Below are 22,356 nucleotides of genomic sequence, written 5' to 3'. Positions count from 1 at the left end.
GCGGGCAAACCCAAATGTAACTCAGACTCTTCAGCAGTGTCTGATTGGCCGCTCACCCCGGGTCCGCCCCCAGTCCTCCCCTTTCCCCTTCTCCCAATAAAAGATGGTCGAGGGGGGGCTCTGCTCTCTCTCAGCTCAGCTACTTTCCTGTGAACATCTCTGGTTGTCTGTCTCATTTGAAAGCTTCTAACTGCAGGGAATTGAGCGGGCAGAGAGCTATATTTCTCCCTCTTTGCTTCTGCTGATGGTTTTTGCTTTGCAGCTGATACAGGTACCGATTTTAGAGCTACTAAAGTGCTAGATAGCCCGTGCTACCTCTCAAGGCTGCTCGAGACTTTCTAAGACATTGAAATACAAGCTCTAGCCAGTATAAAGCTGAAAAGATACCTTCCACAGAGAAGCACTTGTATATATTTAACACTGACACACTTCATTTTCCTGGAGTACTGAACCAGTCCCAAACCCTATCAAAGTGCTGAGCAAGAAAGTGGGTAGCGCAGTAGATTTAACACAATGTCGATACTAATACAGCCCAACAGTGAAATGAATGAGGTCTGATGGAGACATGACACAGCAGAGAGGACACAGGATCAGAGCTATTACTTCTATTCAGAACCTACCCCTGCGGTTCACTAGCAATATTTTGCTGGTGGAACATACACAACTCTTCATCCAGCATTTTGAACTGTGCTCATAAGTAACCTGTGTTCAAGTAAGTACCAGGAAAAAGCCTGCTAGAATGTTTTAAGCTTTCATTTCTCAACCATGATTTTAAAATTCCTATACGATGAGCTTGGAAGAAAGTAAATTAGTTACTGTTAGTACCCAAAAAAATGAAACTCTTTAACTTCTAGCAGAAGTTTATCAAAGATTACAATTGTATTAGTCTGGCAAAAATAAGTTTGTTCAATGTATTTTTTATTGCAGTTGTGGTGCCAAGCAATAGGACAAGAGGCAATGGACAGAAACTGATACACAGAAGTTCCACCTGAATTAATTTTTTATAAAACCCGGGCATTTTTCTCATGTCATCAAAACTTTTCCACGTGCCTCTCAGTGCTACATAAGCATCTTAGGAGCAATCCTAGCCCGCTAAAGTCAGCAGCAGGTTTTTTATCAGCAGAATTGAGATGAGATTATTGCCCACTTGTCAGACAAGCAATGTAAAAACACATTTGCCTTTCACCTTCTAACAGTCAGCTCTTTCAGTCTTGACATTGCTGAAAGTTTAAGCATTCAAGGACAACTGGGCTTTCTTTCCTTGTTCATTCATGTACTATACTTTTTAATGGTATATCCACTTCTCTGAGCACATTGTCTGTAAGCTATTAAAGTCTGGGATCACATGGATTCTGCTGGAAATTACTTTTTGCTTATGTTGGGCCTCCTCAAAAGAGAAACCAGTCAGGAGAGACCTTCACCACACTCTGAGTGAAGTAATTTGCCTTATGAGATAATAAAGTTGTTACAGATCTAGGCAGCCTCCATTAATAGATGGGAGAAAGAAAAAAAGGTTTGCTGAGCAGACTCCACAGTCATGACCTCAGCTGACTGACCCCAGTCCATAAAAAGTATGATACATGGTGATGACATATCCTCAGACAAAAAATTAATATTTGGGGAAGAAAAAAAAAGCCACTTACCAAACTTGCCCTCTCCTTCTCCCAGGAATTTATAAGAATACAATCCAAACTCAGCATCAACTCAAAGCACGAGAAAATTCAATACAGAAATAAGGATTTGTGAAAAGCATTCCCAGGCAAGAACCTCAAACCCAATAATGCATGGAAAGTCTACAAACACTAAAGTGGTTTCAAGTAGTTCAGGAGCTTCGAGGTGACAACTGTTATTCAAACAGCTGATAGAGCAAGTTTTAACTGGAGCCTGACACAGATTCAGTCTCTTGCAAGGATAGTAAGTCTGTATTCTAAAGAGAATGGACACCTTTCCTTCCTCAGTTTACCCCAAATTTCATCAGTCCGCTTCACCGAATACGGCAGTCAGATTGCAGAAGTGCATTTAACAAAACTGTGATGTTCTTTCTCCCAATTAACTAAAGCCAGCTGTCAGTTAAGATTAATAATACTTAATATATATTTTTATATATGTGTAATAAAGTTTCTGCATGCTGGCATTTAGGGATGAAGTTTCAGAATTGGATATAGGATGATAATAACCTACCTCTTTCCTAAATGCAGTCCAAATTCCAGGAGTGCTGAATATCCACTGGCATACCTTATCTGGAAGCAATTGACTTCTCTTCTAAAATTCTCAACCTCATCCAGAAATTCCCAACAAACAAGGCAGGCCTCCCCTGTCTGACACAACCACATTACAAATGAGGTGTGGAGCTCAGCACAATCCATGCTGGCTCTGCAATATGGGTACTTTGGCACTGTGTGTCTAAATCTGGAGCCTGAGGATGCAGCAGGTGCAGCCCCCTCAGCCAGGAGCAGCTGGAACCAGCGAGGCAGGGAATATTGCCCATTTTCTGAAGTATGGCTCATACACAGCAACTGAAAGCCACAGCCCCAGGCTGTATGGAAAGTAACATTTAGAGTGGAATAATATTTCAAAAGTCTCAAATGTATGGTTCTTTGGCCACACTTTTATTTTCAAAGGCCTGTGGGGAGTGCAAGTGGTACAGATCCAGGAAGGATAAAGTACAAGGATCCCAAGCTATGAGGAAGACAAAGATGATTGCTGGTGGACATTGCTCCAGTAAATAAATCTATAATATATTACCATGTGGCAATTAACAGCTGGGAACCTACATCAAAAAATACTCAGCACCATCAGGGGTTTCTACTGAACAATGCCAAATCCACCTACTCATGCAGTATGGATTAGAAAAGTCTGGCATTTCACTCCTATCGCCTTGTACTCAAAATCTACTTGCGCAATAATAGGGCAGCCATCTTAATTATGTAGCTCTCTAAAACTGCTGTTAACAAAAGGGGGTTGGGGGTTCTTTTTTTTTTGGAGGGGATGGGCGTGGGGATGTGAACCTGAGCAGCTCCATTAAAGGTCAAGAAATCACACCAGCTGAAGATGTGCCCTGCACTGCAACCACTGACCATGAATTAAGCCTAGGAATGGAGTAACTCTGTGCTAACGAGGCAATCAGCCTCTTCTAGCCCTGCTTCTGTTGGCAGTTCCACTACTGATTTTCTGAAGCCAGGTGCTTTTTATCCCCAGCACTATAAACTGCTACAACCTACTACAGATGGATAGGGATGGTATGTCTTGGAGGGAACAGGAAAGTTGTGTAAACAATCTATTATCATCTAGGTCTCAAAAGATTCATTTAAACTTCACTAGACAAGCATTTTTATTTTATGTGCAAACTGGGCTTATCCTCTTCCTGTCGACATTATTTAACACACCGTTCATATATATTCTCATGTCAGTGAACAGGAAAAGTAAATATGACAGCTGACCAGATATGCACTGGATTTTTATTAATTTAATCTTAGCTTCCCAGGCTTATCAAAAAGATATATGTATCTCCAGGATTTGATATTTTAGAACTTTACATGATATTGACACTCTCACAAATCCCTCTTTTATATACACATAACCAATGAAAAACTACAGCAAAGGAAATTAAGATAAAGTACTTGTGAGAGCTAACACATAAAACTTCACCTGCACCTGAGAAACAAATTACATTATTTTTAAAGCAAAAGTAAAAAATACTGTCCAAAATCTGTGCTGTCACTTGCTCCCAAATACAAACATCAAATTACAGAATATGCAGAGCTTGTTTGGTACATAGTTTTTTGCCCATTAAGAACTCTACTCCCAGGTAAATAGCACTGGGACCATGCTTGCTCCCAGTTCTGCAGCATGCACTCTATCAGTGTACAGTCAAGTACGATTTTAGACATAATGTCTATGTCTCATAGGACTTCAAGAATAGGGATCAAAGTGACACGCTTTTAGCATCTGAAGAATGAAGACCAGACTTTCTACTGAGAGGATATTTCTCATAAAAGATGCCCTGATCCTTGTTTTATAAAAAGATTTTATTTCTCAATAGAAAAGTATATTTTAAAACACAATTATTCGCTAAAAGCAATATAAAACTCTACAGTCTTAACTTCGTAAAAGTTTAACAAAACATAAATATTGTCTACCACTTACATTCCTATATACAGACCTTGCATTAGCTAGTTAAATAGTTGAGAGATAATAATTCAAAATTGAATGGCACACAACTACAAGATTCAAATTCCATGTCACACTGCACAATCACAGTAACACAAGGAACAGTTTAAAATCCTCAGTCACTGGATTCTGCTTTGTTCTCTTTATAGCTATGTTCCTCTTCTCTCTGCAATAATGCACCAGTTTCCATGGTCATAGCAGGAAGAAAGTATCTGAAGCTCAGGTACATTCTCTTCTACCAGAGAACACAGCTCCCCCTCCCGAAAAACATGGTAATAACGCATGAAGGCCTTTGTATCCAACATGGCATCACTTTGGTCCCCAACAGACACTGCTGAATCCAAAGCTGAGTCAGTGGAGTCAGTTGTTGAAGTTCTTTTGAAAAACTTGGTGGCATCAGACTTACCAGCACCATCTTTATTACAACCACAGATGCAGTCCCTGTCTTCCACTGGGCCATTTAAAAATGAAGTTTTGTCACCCTTGCTCTGAGCTACACTTTGGGGCCCTCCATTTAAACTTAAATCCTTCAGTGCATCTGTGGCTGGCGACCACTGTGGTTTTTTGAGAGACAGGCTTTCCACAAACACATCATCATCATCTAAACTTTGTTCATTTAACAGTGCCCCATGGTGACCTAAATCCAAACTGCAGTGTCGTGAATGCTGAATGGGTGTACTGTTTGCCCATACTCCTTCATGTTTCAGGTGCTTCATTTTGTCACTTTGCTTTCTCAGGGCTGATTCATCAAGAGATCTGGAGAAAAACCATGAGCGGAAAGATCTTCCTAGAGCACTATAAAATCTGTTTTCTTCTTCAGAAATTTTCATGCAGCAGGCTCCGAGTAAGCAATGGTCCATATTGTGGGAATGTTTTGAATCAGTTTCTGGCTGCAGATTGTTTTGGTAGCTGCACTCAGAGATGACAAGCTGTGCAGGGTGTATGTCTTGGCCCTTTGCAGTATGCACAAACTCACCCTTATCTCCAGATTGATTTGATTCTGACAAGTGGCGTGAGCACAAGGCCTTGTTCCATGGAACAAATACGTCTTGTTTCTCAAAGCGACGATTCTTTTGTTCCATAGCCCAAACATAAATCATTATTTGGCCTCCAGGTGTCAATACCCTTGCCATTTCCTTTATTGCTTTGATTCTTCTTTGTTTAGTTGAGAAATGATGTATCACTGCAAATACAAGAAAGGTATTATGTATCGAATATTAGTAAGGACAAAGCATTTTCATCTTCAACCTGTTCTACATGTTCAATCATTTCAGTTGCTTCATTCTAAATATCACTTGCTGAAAGTCAGCAACAGTGCTGAATTTATAGGTACCACAATGGAAGTTTACCTCAGTATGCTCTCTTTTATGATTATGTTCAATGGATAAAAACAGGAAAATCTGAAAGAAGGAAATTAATCTCATCCCAAAAGCAGGGATTCAAGAAAAGTCAGGCATATAAGCTGGAGGTTTCTGTTTCTCTGCATAACCCATAACACATTATAACATGACAAGCTTTCACTTAAATGCCTACCCTTTAGGTGAGTTAAGCAGTATCAAGTTCACTTCAGTTTTTGCCACAATTTTCAGACTTACCTGACTGAAAACAGAAAATCTTTTCACCATGTAACAAATACAGCAAAATGCAGTATCAGTAAAAAGATACTTTGAACTCTTATATCAGCACACTTTCAAAAGAGCTAGTGAGAAAATTTAGACAAATACTCACCACTAGTTTAATATTGTAAAATTAAATTTCATTTTTGTAAAAAAGGATGTCTGTATTGCATATATGTTATGCTAGTAAAAAATAAAGTCAAAGTTAAAATAAAACTTTTGATCACTATATTTGGGGCTTTTTTCCAGGACAATTTCCACATTTTCAAATTTCACTCCAATGTGAAATGAAGCTACATTTCAAGATTTCTACATTATTTCTATCTTCCTATTCACCTGGTGTACGAATGGGCCAATTTTAACAGTCAGAGAATAGCTAAGACAACTATTTTCTCTCTAAACTCCCAGAAGCATTAACTTGTACTGAGCTTGGACACATCGGGCATGTTGTTCTATATGTGATCAGTACTAGATTTGACTCAATCAGTGATGTAAAGAGGACTGATTCCATAATTTTTTTCAAGTGGACTTGGAGCCAGCCACTTCTACATGAAAAACATTCAATCTGCCCATACAACAGCAGATAATAGCGTATGTTCTTAGCTGAAGACATCTCTATACATTCAGAAAAATGTGATTATATGTGCTGCTTGACAGTAGCCAATTCTAGTTGTAGAAAGAGTGTTAGTTCAACACTGCAGTTAGGAAAACTGCATCCAACTAGCCCTGTCTTTATTCAAAACAATGATTAAATTACCAAGGGGGAAAAATGCAGCTTTATTATCACATGCCAAGAAAAGCATTCTTGGCAGTTAATATTAACTAGGCCCTCACAAGCTGCTGAGAATACAAAATAGACAACGCTGAGAAGAGTTCCCCATCAGTGTTTGTTTCCAGGTACTCCTGACTCCAATGAATCTTCCCTCAAACTTTGAAAAAAAAAAAATTAAAAATCAGGTTTTTTTGCACAGGATAGGGAGAAGGGAACTGGTATTTTCTCCTGCACTGGAGTTAGGCCTTATATCACCACAGAACCTCCTGCAAAATTTTATCAAAACTGACAGAGACAGTATATGCATACAAGCTTAGTTTACCAGAAAGAAATTACAATCAACCAACAGAACCTGTGCAAACTCTTTAATGGGTTAAATATTCCTTCTGGTTAGAATCACTCTGGTGGTTCTGCAGAAAAATCGATCCTATAAACATGATTATACCAGCAAAGCCAAGAAGAGTACTTGACTACGTACATAAATACCTGTTATTCTCTGTAATGGGATGAAAACCACTTTATTTAGAATCAGATGGACAAAGGCATACCATGTCTCTATTCAAGAGGGATTAAAATCCATTACTGTTAAATGTACTGAAATAGCACATGAACTTTTAAACTTGACAGGCTTATAATTGATATAAATACTAGATAGGTATGCTATCCTTCAGAGTCAACTGGTCTGAAATTATGCTACAAGGCCTAACATGTGGGTAGGGCTCACTGGTTAACTAGCCAACGTGAAAGCAAAGTAATACGATTACTGCTTGTGTATTAGTCACCCTTTCCTTCCACCTGTTTATGTGAAAGATACATTTTAGGCTACATTTGTATCACACTTCAAGTAGTCTGTTGATTGCTATCAGTAATAATTATCATGCTTTATACTTTTGCTGATGCATTAAAAAACCCTGCAAGAAGCTCAGTCAAGACTAGAGCTAAAAAATGTAGACTGTAACTGGGTACTCTTAACTATTTTTTTGCAATTTATACTTCTCAAATTATGAATAATATTTTCAAAAAGAGAGGTCAGAATAGTTAAGATGCTGAGATGCTCTGTTCCTTTTAGACAAGAAGCGCTTGTATGACTCCGAGTTCTTACTTCATGACTAAGGGAAATCTGAATTCATCACAGGTAGTAGTAAACATGAGTCTCAAGTTCTGCTATAAAGTTTTCATTTCAATGCATTTGTTGATCAAAACAGACCCTATGGAGAAACCAAGAGTTTGTCTTTACCACCTAAGCAACCATGTTTAGATTAGTTTTCACTTGTTTAAAATGCATGCTGGAAGGAAATCTTTTCTCTACCACATATAAACAAACAAGTGATACACGTATTTATTTCCTTGGTCAACAGCGCCTCTTGAGCAATGGAGTTTTGTTTTTTCATGTTGACTACATTAATTTCAGTTATATCTCCTGTGATTCTAAGGAACTGCTTCAAAACAACTAACTGAAATGAAGCCATACGGAAAGAAAAGAGCACTCAGAAATTCTCATTTGCTGGGGCCAGAATGCAAGTGTGTTGTCTTACCTCCAATTGAAATGACTGCATTGAAGCACTGATCCCTAAAGGGAAGGTTAAGGTTGTCACACACCAGGACTTCATCACCTTTCTTCCTTGCAATCTCTACCAGTGCTTCACAGTAATCACAGCCCAGATTATACACTTGACTGTTGACACTGAGATACTTTCCAGTTCCACAACCTAAAGAAAAGCATACTAGGTCAGAAGACATATATTCCAAAAATTTGCTTTCCCTCCCAAAGCAGTGAAAATAATACGAAGGCTTTCCTAATCCTAAATTTTCCTGGAAAGCAAAGTGAGGTTTTGTGCCTACTAGCCTAACTGCTGCAGGGTTCATTTGGACTGTTGAAATTGTATGTTCCCACTATTAGGATTGTAACAGCATGAACATCGCCAACAAAAATACTCATTACACAGCCCTGTATAATAGCAGGTTATCTGTCTTTCTGTGGGTAGTAAGGATAAGTGCAGGTAGGAGGAGGAAAGAGGGGTCCTCCATGGCCACTACTGTACATCTTAGAGAATAAAAACCCAACCATGCTGTTTCATACTGAGTCTTTATATAGCCTGGCATGCCATTTCCAACAATGAACATAAACAGGCACCCAGGAGAGCATAAGAAAAAGACAAGCCATTATGGCCCCTTTCCCCAGTACCGTTCCAGCTTCCAACTACTTTCTCTTCAAGGGATTTCCTGAAGCCAGTGTGCTTTGTCTTTTCAGTGATCTGCAATAGACCTCTTTCCCCAGTCCCTCCACAGTCTTTGCTAAACCCCATGCAGTACCTCTCCAGTGCATCCCATTTCTCTCCAAAAAGTCCTAAACCATAAATGCCACTGACACAAGTCAGAGTGGAAAATTTTTACTTTATATACAGACTCGAAAATAACCATAAATCATAGAAGTTCTTTCCATACTGCAAGCACATCCTCTTTTTGTCTTTGTGCCAGTGCATTATAATCCATGTAAATGTAATGAACTGTTCCAGATTGTCTTCTACCTAGAAGTCTGTCTTCTCAAGGACTGTGCTGTACTAAATTGAAATCTTCCAGAGGATCCCTCAATGCCTTATGCATAACAAGCACTTTTCAAAACTATATTGGGAACTGTTCACTGTGGTTCTGGGTCACTAGTGAGGAATAATTTCTGAAAGTTGACAGTCAAGCAACGGGGTAGCAGCTTGGCAAAGAGAATCATCTCAGAATTGGTAATTCAATTTAAAGGCCTGGAGTTATCTTTAGAAACATCACTGCTTCTTGCAGCGCTGCTGCTCTCGGTGATGTTAATGTGCACCATTATCTAGAAAGACAGCACAGGAACTACTGCAGAACAGAACAGCACTTCAGTGTTGAAAAGGAGCATATTTCTAAGCTAAAAGCAAGCACTATTCTTTGAAGTAACACTTGAGAGAAATGGAAAATACTAATATTGCTAATGCAGCTCAAGGAATATATGCAATAAAACATGAGGCTCTGCATGTTAGATAGAAAACACAAATTTTAAAAATTTGTATAAATTATTATTCATTATTATGTTTGCAGAGGAACACATTTATTCAACCATCACTCATTTGGAAGATTCAGTTGCTTAATACATGGCTTTTGGTGTAGTGCTTTTTAATCACTGTGAGCTGTTCTGGAAGTATAGGGTCCTCTCTGGAATGAAGCAGAATAGTGTCAATAATCCCAGTACTCTAAAAAGCTACATTTGCCAGAGATTCACTTTTAAAGGAGTCATCAAGAGGGTGAATTCCTTCATGAAGCTAACAACGGCCAAGCTATTTTCACGTGTTTTGATCAATGAAAAATAGTAAGGCAAACAGTCAAAATGATATTTTAATAAAAGGTAGCATTAAATTGAAAATAAAATTACCAATTAAAGATCTCACTTTGAAAATTTTAGTACCAGTAGGCACTAGTGCCTCTTTAGTGCAACTCCTCCTTAAATACATGCCAAAACTAAACACAATAGGCAAATTCCTGTAGATATTATTACACCTCATAAAAGAAGAGACCTTGTGTGCCTAAATGGGAGTATTCTCATTGGCAGCTCTAAGGACTGACCTTCTCTCCAGATGAGACTGCAACAACGTGACTTTAAGCTTTCTGCAATCATTGCTGATAAAACCTCAAAGAACTTCAGCTAAGATTCAAATATCTTCTATTGAGGTGGCAACAATTTTGGCTGAGAAGTATCAATCTAACTCTCAGTTATACTCAGTGAGTGTATGCCATAGGATATTTCCCGAGATTATTACTGAAAATGGTGCAGACACATAAAAATAGCTACATATTCAAAATAACATCAATCAAGTATTTTTGGTGGAGTGCTCAACAGCAGCAGGAGAGCTACGTATCATCTTCTGATTATGGCCTGCAGAATATTCAAATAATGTTTTTCTCTTATAGGATAAAGCAGATACATAATTTATTGTTCACATTTATTAAACCTTGCTGTGTAAAAGCATTTTATTTTAACAGTTTAAACAGTAAGGAAAATACAATGGTGCAAACGAGCATCTGTTTTGCAATGATGTGCTGTATAGGACTGAAGTCATAATGCAAGCAAAGGGAAGATTCCAGCACCTGGAAACCCCCAGAAAGTCTGCAAGAGCAACAGAAAATCCAGGTATAAATGCTACATGTAGGGAAGACAATGCCATAGCAGGAAAATGAGGCTTTGGTGTCCATATTTAGGATCATAGGGAGACTCTCAGATTTTTTTTTTTTTAATATATTTTTAATAGCAATCACATCAGAAGATTTCTCTTAATAAAAAGCCTGGCGAGGAGGAGCTTTAGAACAAATGAATAGAACAAATGAAAACCAATAAATTGCAGACTGGTAGTACTTAAACCAAGAGAGCTAAAGAAACTGAAATATGAAATAATCGAGCTATTTACATTATTTTTTCAAAAGGGCTCCAGGGGCATGACAGACCATTAAGCCAGTGGGGACATGGACAGATTAAGACTTAGCTCAACAAAAACAAGGGAAAAAATTTATTTACTGTCCACCTGATACATAGCCAAAGAATTAAAAGAAGTGATGTAAGGCATCTAGCATTCACGCTTAAAAACAATTTAAAACCAGACTTAAGTTAAAAAAGCAGTAGATCTGAAGGCTACATATGACTAACATGTAAACTAATAAAACTTACAAACAATCTTTCACACCACCTCAAAGAATGGCTTACCTATATCAACAACGAGACTGCCAGGCTTTTGTTCCAGCAGGAAGTTCCGAACACGAGGCCATGCTTTGGTCTGCAGATCGCTAAAGTAGGCAGCTGTATTTTCATACACACTGTGCACGTGCTGCTTTTCTAGCTGGGTAGCCTCATGTTCCATCCTGGAAACATAATGAAGATTATGTACAACAAAACACAAACTGTCACAGCATAGACTTTACATTTTATAGGCGTGCATAATTCAGGACCTTGTACGTTTACATTCATAAAATTATTACATCCATCTAACAGCCATATTTATAAAATAGTCTTTACTCAAAGGATCTGATTTTATTTCATGAAAGTCAGGAAAAAATGTGAATGCATCATCTCCCCTGTGAAGCATTATGTAACTGCACATGCCTATTCAATAATAGGCACATTCCCAGGCTCATCAATATAGTAAAAGTTTATCTGGTGCAAAAGAGAACCCATATTCAGTGGAAGTGCAGAATGGTTATAAAATCATAGAATCATTTAGCTTGGAAAGACCTTTACAATCATCAGTCCAACCAGTTAAGAACAGGATGTTAAGAACCAACTTTCCTGCCGTTGCCGATGTGAATAGGCAGGCAAACTACTACTATGTTACTTGAAATATAGCCTGGTCCCTGAAACCTAAGCCCCTAAATCACATGTAAGGGATTTGTGATTTATCAACCCTCTAGAAGTGATGAGCTCACTAAAATTTTCAGCAACAAAACCTCGATTTCCCTACTCCCACTCCGCTATCTTCATGTCTTACAAAGTATTTTAGTTTAGTGATTTGAGAAGTGGTATCTTCCTAAACTTTAAGTATTACCCCTAAGCTCATGCAGAACACCAAGTGGATGCAGACACTGAATCCCTTCATACAGAATCTTACATCTTTCTTAATATATCCTCTCATCCAAGGACCAACCAGGTCAGGTTTGAATATCCGATGAAGGCTGATGAGACTACATTTCAAAGTGTTAAGGCATTCTTCAAACTAATTCAAACTGCCTGTTTATTTGGGAAGTATTTCTTCCCGTTATTAAAACAAAACTTATTCAGCTGTCCAAGAACTCAGTAGAGATTAAAGCCTGTTTTCAAACATCCAACAGACTAAGCAATGTATTATCAAGATAAAACTACAAAAGTGACTCCTTTGACTGCATTTGAAAAGGTCAGAAGCAAAGACTTTAATTTACTTTCCTTGATTTTCAAATAATATACATTTTGGAACCATAATAAAAATTTCTTCTTCCGGTCACTTTTAGTACTGAAATACATTAGTATGAGAAAATAGATGAGAATATATGAGAAATGATGGTATCTATGAGAAAAAAAAAATTTATTTTTTAAAATATATGTGTAATAAATAATGTGAGCTGTCACCTCAGCTGTTCTATAGACACAATCTGTCCTACACCTGTCCTGCAAATATAATCTTTTTAATTTAAAAAACAGGAGTTAATCCCAATGACTGAAAAAAAACAACATCTTTCAAGTGAATGTTTACAGAATAGTATGTAAGGCTTGATCCATTTCACTGGTACTGTGTAAGAGGTGGGGACAAATTGTTAACAATTGTTACAGTCTATTCTACCTGTAGTATCTATGAATACCTTGCTTCAAAACATTTATGGTCAATATTTTCACAAACCTTACTTTATCTTTTTTCTTTGATCCACAATTTTCTTTTATGATGCATTAGCTCACCTTTTCCTAGGTGCATATACACATATACATAAAAATTAATTTCAGGAAAAGTATAATACATTGCTAATAGGCACATTTTCAGTGTCATTGAAAAGTGAAAAGCTGTAACAGACTGAACAAGAGAAACAACATAGACTTGAAATTATATTACATGTGCCAGAAGTTACTCAATCAGAACTTTTCTCAGAATCCATTTCAAGTTATGTTGTGACATAGAATGGGTTAGCTGCAGTAGTTTCAAGCAAGTATTCTTTACAGTCAAAAGCCCAATCCTTTGTTTTTATTTGATCCTTAAAATAAATTAGGCGTTTCATGTCTCCAGCTGTCTTTTGTCTATGCCTCAAAACATACTCTGTTTTGTTGTTCAACTGCCTAGGAATCCTCTATTTATATGTAATAATTCCAAAGACTAAAAATCTTTTTTTTTGTTGCCTGATAAGCTTCTTGCTCTAATTTATATTTCATGTTTAGTTACCATGTGGTTCAGCATATCCAAGTGCTTTCTTTTATCTTTCCACTTGAAGCTCTTTGTTCAATCTTTGCATTTCTTAAAAAAACAGAAAAGGCAGAATGTTTCAACCATTCATACTGAATTCCAAATGCTATCTTTTTTTCTCTATTTTCCTAAAATGTCTACATTGAATTCCAACACAGACTGAGATCTGGCTTAGTTTCTTATCGAATCTAAGACCATTAAGTTCTTCCTTTAACTTTCTTGTTCACTGGAACTGGTACTGAGTCTTCAGCTAAGCAGGACACGCTGGAGACTTCCATGTATTACAACACAGCATTAGAGATTATTTTTAGATATACTTAAAAATATTGTCAAGAAAATGATTTACTTATAATAGAAAAACAGTAGTATACTAAAAGACAAATAATTTCATGCACCATTTTGTAACAATTTCCATTCCTCCTGATTATTATATTTGGCAAGTAATTAAGGCACATGATGAAATTAAACTTGCCAATTTGACTTTCCAGTCGAGATCCATAATACTATCAGGTTTTACTTTGCAGCACAGCAGGAAATGTCCTAGCAATTAACCTCTTCATTTCAATGTTTACAAAATGCAAGGAACCTGTGGAGTCTGTCCAGACATGCAGCTGTACCACTTTTACACAAGTATACTGTCACCAAAAAACCCCAGAAACCTAGACCCATGTAACTTTACAAAACAAACTCAATGCCTCTGTTTCTCTTTCTAAACAAAAACAACCAATACAATTTCTTTGCTTTGGAAGTACCAGTCAGTGCCTCTGCTGGACATGAATTGTAGAAAACGTTCATTTCATCCAACTTCTGGATTTAGCTTCCAGGATAATTGGAAAGTCTGTCTTGTAAAGTAGGTAATTAAAATCTGCCCAGAAATCCCACTGCTTCAGCATCTGCTCCAGTTCTCATTTAAGCTACCTAGAAGCTGTCTGCTAAGACCAGCAAAGAGAAAAGAAGCAGAAGGTAGTAGTTATGGACACTTTTCCCATGCTCAATTCTTCTTCTCTTGTGCTTATGCTCCTGTCAAAGGGGTCATGCAGAGGCTTAGAGCAGAGATGGGAGTAGGCAATAAATTGGCACTGAGCTCTTCAGTCACTCTGCAGCAAGTCTTGCCTAGTCCGCAAAACGTGAATGCAGCTCAACAAACGTCCACCTCCTGCAAACAAGCAGCTTGGATAAAAACTGAAGAGCAGGATTCTCTTCCCTTTCAGTGATTCCTGGTCATCTTCTTGCTCATTCGTTCATGAGACTACAACAGGACCTTGCTGCAGCTGATCTATTAAATGAGGAAACTCGATGAAAACTGTATTGTCAGTTCGGCCAAATTTGCAGGGAATGGATCACCAGTCCATCACATATAACTGTGGTACACAAACAAATTGTTTGAAAGTAAATAGGTTATAGTCCATTGACTTTTTCCTACACTGCTTTTTCCCCCTCTGTTAAAAAAAACCCAAAACCAACCAACCAAAAAAAACCCCCTAAAATATTACAGCTTCCCAGAAGGTAAAAGGAATTGTACAAAGACAATATATATTTTCATAGCTATATATTTCACTAAGAGTTCTCTGACCCTAAGATAATCTAATTTCCTCCCTTTCCATTAACATTTTGCAACCTTTTAGATAATTAACTTTTCAAGGATACTGCTTTAATAAAAGTCATGTTGCTTGGATATTTTTTATCGCTGCTGAAGTAAGAAATATGTTTAATCAAGTGACCTTGAAATGAAAACAATCAAAATTAATAACCCCCATTTCCAACATTAAAAAAACATCATGTTTGGGTGTTTTGGGAGTTTTTTTGGGAGGGGGAGTGTGTTTGAATTTTTGTTGTTGTTTTTGAAAGCATTTAATTTACAATGTTGACTAATGGTATTAAATACTTCATCCTCAAGTGGACAAAATACTTGCTGGCTCCCAGATGCATGGGGTGTCCTGACACTGAAGCACAGGTGGTAGTGTTCAGCCCAAAAACACTGCCTCTGCCAGAGTATACCAAAAGCTTTTCACACTTACCTGCAGTTCTGAATCACTTGAAAGCCTCCTCACCTACCTCAAGTTATCTCCTCCCAGTCACCTATGATTTTCATCTTCCATCCCCTTTTCATTTATTACACCTTCCTCCATCTCCTGTAGCATGTGCTATGTCAGCATGACTATTTAACTTGATGTAAAATACTGTGAAGTCTTGACCTGGCTCATGTTCAGTCCCTCCTTGCCTTTATATCCAGGCCAAACACAATACCTGGTATATGCCACAAAACTTTTGTCAATGGCGTCTTTGACCAACCTTTAATTTTCCTCCATTGCTCCTATTTGGCTTGAAATCAATTGCTCTTGATTAATTTGAGCCACAGGCTTCCTTGTCTTCTCTCTTGCAACAGCCTATTTTCTCTAACCTTTTGATGAGCAGCATGAATTCACTCAATTCAGTGCAAGATTTCAGCCTATCAATGAAGGCCCCTCTTAGATACAATTTTTTCACACGCTGATGGGAATCCTCAATATCATTTTGGGTAAGAAGAACTGCTTCAAAGATCTAGGAATTTCAGCACAGTTGTGTCTCTCTTTGTTGCCACAGCAACATAAATCTTGATTACACATGCAACTCCAGCTATGGATGCAACAACCTAATTAATCGCTTAAATGGAACAGAATAAATCACAAGGGCTAGGTCCACATCCTCAATACCATGCTCTCCAGCAATAACATGTGCACTTGCAGCTGTTACTAGCACCTAAGTGAAAGATGGGGCAGTCCAATTTGCATTTTCCCCTTCATCTCTAGAACAGGGAGAACTAAACCAAGAGAGCTGTTCTCCCTATTCAGCGAGAAATGCTTCCAGTTTACTTTCCAGACTTATCAGTCTTTTCATTCAAATATAGGTAGCCATGAAAAACTAAGTGTACAGCCCCAGTGGACACCTCTAAACCACAGTATTTTTTTCCAAGCAAAGACAAAAATCCAATTCTTCTCCAACAACAAAACGTCACTGCAGCCCTTCTCAAAAACAAACCTAAGATTTCTTCATCAGAACTTGGCTCACCTTTGGATTGAATTTATAAATCAAAGCAGCAACTTCCACTCTGATTGACAGTGATTTCTTGTTTCAATAATGCAAACAACAAATTGCCAACATACTAAATGGTTTCCAGATATGAATCACTACACAAAGCATCTGTATTAGTAAACACATGATAATGAATCAAAGCAATAGGAATGCTGTCGTGAACAGCTAAACTAGCTGCAATGAAAGTTTAGCAAGAGGATACAATAGGAGAAGATTTGCTTACATAAGGCTAACAGTTGCTCCAGTAATTAATTTCAACCATGCATGAACCATTATCATCCCATGAAAATGCACAGCCTGAAATCAGAGCAAGGGGAGCTCCATGCAGCATTACTAAGACCTCTTTGAGCTGAAATCCTGATTCAAAACCCTTCCTCCAGAAAAATTTGGGAAATTCTGAAATGAAAAATAGAGTGCTGGGACACATTTGACAAGAACCACTGTTAGCTGAAACACTAACTGTGAAACGAGCATTTTAAAGTAATTTCATTGATTGAAATTAAGTCACTATCATTTTTTCTTACTAAAATACATAGAACTTCGTCCCAGCTAAACATTGAAAGGACTGAGACTGCTCTTGCAAGACCTTGGACAAAATAAGCTTATAGCTCAAGCTCCAGTAACTCAAAATGACAGCCATTCACTGTCACATTCACTTTGTTAGCTTTATTTTCCAGTTCAGACAAAACCTAGTACTATTCACTGCACATTCTTGGATCAGTTAATCATTTAATATTCCCCTTGTTGTTTCACATTTAGGGTCATAGTCTATGCACCTGAAACGTTGCACTGTAAACAGATTTATTTTCACTAAGTACATAAACTCCATTCTGTAGATAGGTAACATTCTGCTAAATGAAAATGCACAAACATGGACCCTTGGCCATTAGAAAACCCTGAAAGGAGGAACATACTCGTACAGAAGTTTCACAGTCCCTTTATGTGTTTGTTCATCTTTGCTATCCCTGCAAAATCACAAACCAGCTCCCAGCACAGAGTCTCTTCCTACTGAAGTCCCACACAGTCAAAAACCCGTGATGATGGATGTGCACTGAAGTGCATCTTCAGATCCTGCACAGAAACACTCTGTACAGACATTAGAGGAGAAAGGAGGACTGGGAAAAATTTGGCCTACTAAGCAAGAAGGAAAGTCTAATAATAAGTGGTGCTGAGAAGAGCAAAGCATTTAGGTTTTTCTTCTTCACTATTCACGTTAATCGGCACCAGGTGTCAATATATCAGTGACAAAGGGATAGGAACTTAGGGAGAGAATAGGTTAGGGTTTTTAATTTCAGGGTTTTCTATACAACTAGCCTAATAAACAGTACATAGGGAACTGATTGCACTGGTCTCGGATTAGCCAGTCTCAGAGCCACAAGAAATTAGTTTTGAGAAACTGTGGGCAACATGTACAATCCCTGGTCTCATCATATTGCAGTAAAAAAACTAGGGACAGTTGTTTTAGATTTTAGAAGTTACAGTAGAAGGTTGGTACCATTTTGAAGAGGATATTTAGAGTGTTGTTATCAAAATTTACTATCACACTGGAAGGATACCCTGAGCAAACCTGGCCAGAAATATGCTTTGGACACTCCTCAGTAATTTCCTTGTATGATGGACTAGAGAGTAGAATTACACCTGCAGACAGACCAAATCATCAGGGTTAAAATGAACTGGACAATGGTATCAGAATTCAAATATTTAAACAGATCAAAAAAGACAAAAGCAAAGCATTATTTTTACATAAGAATAACCAACTCCACAAAGAAAGACTGAAGGAGGCAGGATGGGATGTCTGGCAGCAGTTCTACAGAAGTGGATCTGGGCTCTATAACATTTCACAGATTTAACACCATAAATGCTATTTTGTTATGGTGGTTTTAGCAATATACTGTTGCCAAAAAAAAAAAACAAACAACAAATCCAAAACCAAAATCAGGACCAGCACACAGAAATAGGGCAGATACCTGCAAGTTACATAAAAATTTCCTTCTCCTACATTCAGCACTACTGGCATATCAGTTTGAGCATTATGTTCAATTTCAAGCAAGAATAACATAGCCGAGAACAATTATGAGATATTGTGTATCTCTAAGAAATCAGAAATCAAGTAAACCCTAGGGACAGAGATTTGTTTCAAAGTGTTTGTCCAGAATGAGAGAGCACCATTTCATACAAGAAGGGCTGTTGCAAAGCAGAGCGAAAAACCTGTTTACCAAAATTGAAGGGTAAACAAAAGATAGTGGCTTAATCTTCAACAAGAAAGATACAGATAGGGCATTTTAAACAAAAGAACAGAAAAGCACTGGAAATGACTGTGGACTGGGTAGGACACGGAGCCTCCATCAATGGGGTCTTAAAAATCTAAGTCAGTTAAGCACCTGTCAGGAAATACTCTGTGCCCTGCATCAGTATCTCAAAGCCCCTGGCCATGCCAATCTATCTAGCTTTAAATTCAGCTATTTTTTCTCCTTGGTCACTGTATCCCTCGAGCATTTGTATACAATTATCATGTCTCCTCATTTTCCAGCAGTTAGGCAAGCATTAAATATTTAGTTCTTTTCATCCTCCCTGATCAATCCGTCAAGGTGGTCTTTTACAAGTATTGTAGTCATTCTCTGTATCCTCTCCATATATCTTGATTCTTTAGGCCAAAGTATAGTCACAGGAGTATTTGTTTCCTGAATGTCATTCTACAGTTTTGGAATTATGGTTTCCTAAATTTCTTCTGTTTCCTCACACTCTGGGTTTGCATTTAGAGTACTATTTTCAGTTGGATTAGTTTTAATTTATGTAGTATAATTCTCCTTTTGTTTTTACTCATAGAGCACATTACTGTTGGTGCTTACATGGAACTTGGTGTAATATACAAAACCTCCCCATTTAAAATGATTTACAAACTGACTTAAGACATTCAATTACTTGAAAACATATCTTGTGCTGAAATCCTAGAGACAGAATGATAATTAGCACATTATCAAGTAGGATCTCAAATGGAGGCTGCCAATGGTTACCTTTGATCTCAAGATGAAATGGAAAACGTTGCAGAATCAATTACAGTAATTACAGAACTACTAAGTGGTTTCTTTTGATACATTTTATAAACTACTCTTGATTATCATGTTTATTACAACTGAGCATATAATTTCCTATCTTAAAATATTCATATACAAATGTATTCAGTGTTCAGCATACTCGCCAAATACAGTTTTAAAAGAAGAACAGATCTTGTGGCAGATAGTACTGTGTATTAAGTTACCTGAGTAGATGTCCACCAGAATGTAATCAAAGCCAGTACAACATTTTTGTTATCCTACAAAACTAAAAAAATCTGACCCATACACTTTTATTTTTTTGTACTTTTTAGTTATAGGGAGTTATGTATTTATATTTACTTTCTTGGTAAAGAAAAGGCGTCTCATATGTCTTTGAGGCTAGAGCTCAAAGGTATCTTAAGTACTCTCTAACAGTAACTGGATGCTTATGCAGCTGACAAAGGCTCCTGAAGATACAACAGTAATCCTATCAGGATTCAGATTTAGACACAGAAATTACTAAATTACTAAAAGGTTGAGGCATAACCCTCTGTGAAATGTCTTTCACCGACAGCTTCTTCCAGTGGTAGCTGTAGTAGACGGAGCAGTGTGAAAGCCTAGTGGTCCTGAAGTCAAAATACCTAGAGAAGATCCTTTGTTTTCATAAATCACCAGACCTTCACAGAAAGATTATTTAATTTTAAATGCATCATAGTAGGAGCGATACCTTTTTACATAACTTGTTATCTCTAAGCCCTCTATTTTAAAGTCAAGAAAGGCCTTTGCACAACACAATTTTTCCTCATCAGCATGGAAAGGTTCCCTGAGGGAGCTGAAATTTCATATAAACACTACTAAAGTTCTCCATTTGGAAAATATTTTAATCCCATGGCCTTTTTAGGTGTAATTTTTTTTCTTAAAATTAGGAAATTATTGTATGATCCAGAACAAAAGTTAATACCTACAAACATCAATATCTGGAGCATCAAAAGAAATATTATCTTAGAAGAAATATGGGCGACAAGTAATTAACTTCTTTGAAATTATTACATGTTGATATGAATGCAAAGTTTTCTTCAAAATGGAATATTTTTCAACAGCAAAACACAAACCAAGTTATACAGCATCTTTGGTCCAACTGTGCTCTGCTTAAACTTTTCTGAGGAAAAAAAAAATCAGCCAGGATTCTGTGTCACATGAGTTTAAGTCAGTTATATAAAGCCTGGCTGTGACACAAGTATTTATCTTATTTTTCAGTTAGCCTCTTTTTCTCCTAGTCGTTCAGTTGATAATTCTATGTCCCTTTATGAGGGTACATACCAGTGTCTTTACTCTTCATTTTTTCATTTAAAAATTATTTCATAAGCATATAGAAGCCTGAAATATTTTTTCAATCTCTTTAATATTCATAAATTTAACAGACATATGGCCCTCAAGCCATGGTTTTCTATCACACAGGAGTATTCTGTTGCTATCACTACCTATAAACTGGCCCATGTAAATCCCAGTACTGCAAAGACATGGACATCTGCTTAACTTTATGCTGTAAATCACCTTACCAACCTCAGTTAACCTATGAATAATAACTACAGGCAGGAATTTTCCAATAATATTTTTCAGGACTGAGCCTTATGCTGTTTGTATTGTCCCATATTCTGATTCATCCATCCAGAATGGACAGCAGAATACTTGCACATCAGAGAGTTTGAACGGGAAGTGTTTATCCCTTGATGCAGGGCTGATTTTCAAACTCTGTTCAAAGACATGGTCTATAAAAAGCATATATTACTAAAATAAATATATTTATGTACAAGACTGAAAACAAGTTACTAAAACAAAGCCTGAGGTCCATTTAAGGGGCATGAAAAAGTCCTGAGAGGACCAGTTCTGTTAGTCATGGAGAGGCTGCTGAAATTTTCTCTTCTCTCTTTCTCAAGTTTCATGCACAAAATCATAAACTCCAGCAGCAGGCTCCACCTGAGAAACTATATCAGCAAGGACTGTCATCCTTTGCACTACGTCAACACAGCAGGGCTGTTGAATTCTGCCAGAAATTCTTTGCAAAAGAAAAGGCAGGGGTGAGGTGACTCTCTGAGCTCTGGCTGCTCCCACTGAGCATCAGTGGGAATGAAAATCCCTTTACAAACATTCATTAAGCAGCAAACACTCTGCAATGCTGAGAGCTCTATGTGGAGGCAATACCTCAGTATTTCGAATTTTCTAGGAAAAGAAGAAAATAATTATGAACTATTACACCTTAGGATTGTTCCAGGTCATTGCTCAGGACTGTCTGCCAATGCACAGCACGTACATAATTTTTAACTAATCAGGCAACCACGGAGAAACTTACTATTTCTGTAGCAAATTCCCCTCTGCGTTTCGTAAAAACTCCGCTCCCCAGCTGCTACACCAAATTCAGCTCCAGCATCCACGCTAGTTCCCAGCCCTGCAACCCGCGCCTCCGTTCAATTAAAATGTCACACTGGGGGGGGGGGAAGACGACACACCACGCGTGTGTAAAAAAAAATTAGTTCAATCTCCAAATCCTTCCGGGGGGGGGTCAGCGCCGGAGGGGCGACTCCCGGCTCTGCGGGCAGCGTTTTTAAGAGGATCATCTCAATTTGCAAAAATGTACCGCGACGCTTTTTTTTTTTTGGCTGGTGTGAGGCTGGGGTGGGGTTTTTCGCGCTTTCCCCACCACTGCCTTTCTTCCTGCCGCCGAGGCCAGCCCCGGGCGGAGGGGGCTGCCCTCCGCA

The 22,356-nt window shown here is 37.9% G+C and overlaps 1 protein-coding gene across 3 annotated transcripts in view; it reads right to left on the bottom strand.

The window, feature by feature from the left end:
- Positions 1-1,929: 1,929 nt before the first annotated feature.
- KIAA1456 (KIAA1456 ortholog) overlaps positions 1,930-22,356 on the bottom strand; it is a 110,055-nt gene continuing 89,628 nt past the window's right edge. Inside the window, exons 1-4 of one of the 3 annotated variants that reach the window (XM_008641433.2) lie at positions 21,951-22,042; positions 11,282-11,436; positions 8,094-8,267; positions 1,930-5,353 (exon numbers count right to left, since the gene is read on the bottom strand). In XM_008641433.2, coding sequence (XP_008639655.1) covers positions 4,320-5,353; positions 8,094-8,267; positions 11,282-11,435 — 1,362 coding nt within the window. In that variant the 5' untranslated portion in view covers position 11,436; positions 21,951-22,042 and the 3' untranslated portion in view covers positions 1,930-4,319. Of the gene's footprint in view, positions 5,354-8,093; positions 8,268-11,281; positions 11,437-13,472; positions 14,196-21,950; positions 22,043-22,356 lie in introns of those variants that run through there. The other 2 variants (XM_017744560.1, XM_017744559.1) reach the window with 2 other exon arrangements.

Source organism: Corvus brachyrhynchos, unplaced genomic scaffold (assembly GCF_000691975.1).
Source record: "Corvus brachyrhynchos isolate BGI_N302 unplaced genomic scaffold, ASM69197v1 scaffold17, whole genome shotgun sequence".
Lineage (NCBI taxonomy): Eukaryota > Metazoa > Chordata > Aves > Passeriformes > Corvidae > Corvus > Corvus brachyrhynchos.
This window is presented reverse-complemented; position numbering and strand designations above follow the sequence as displayed.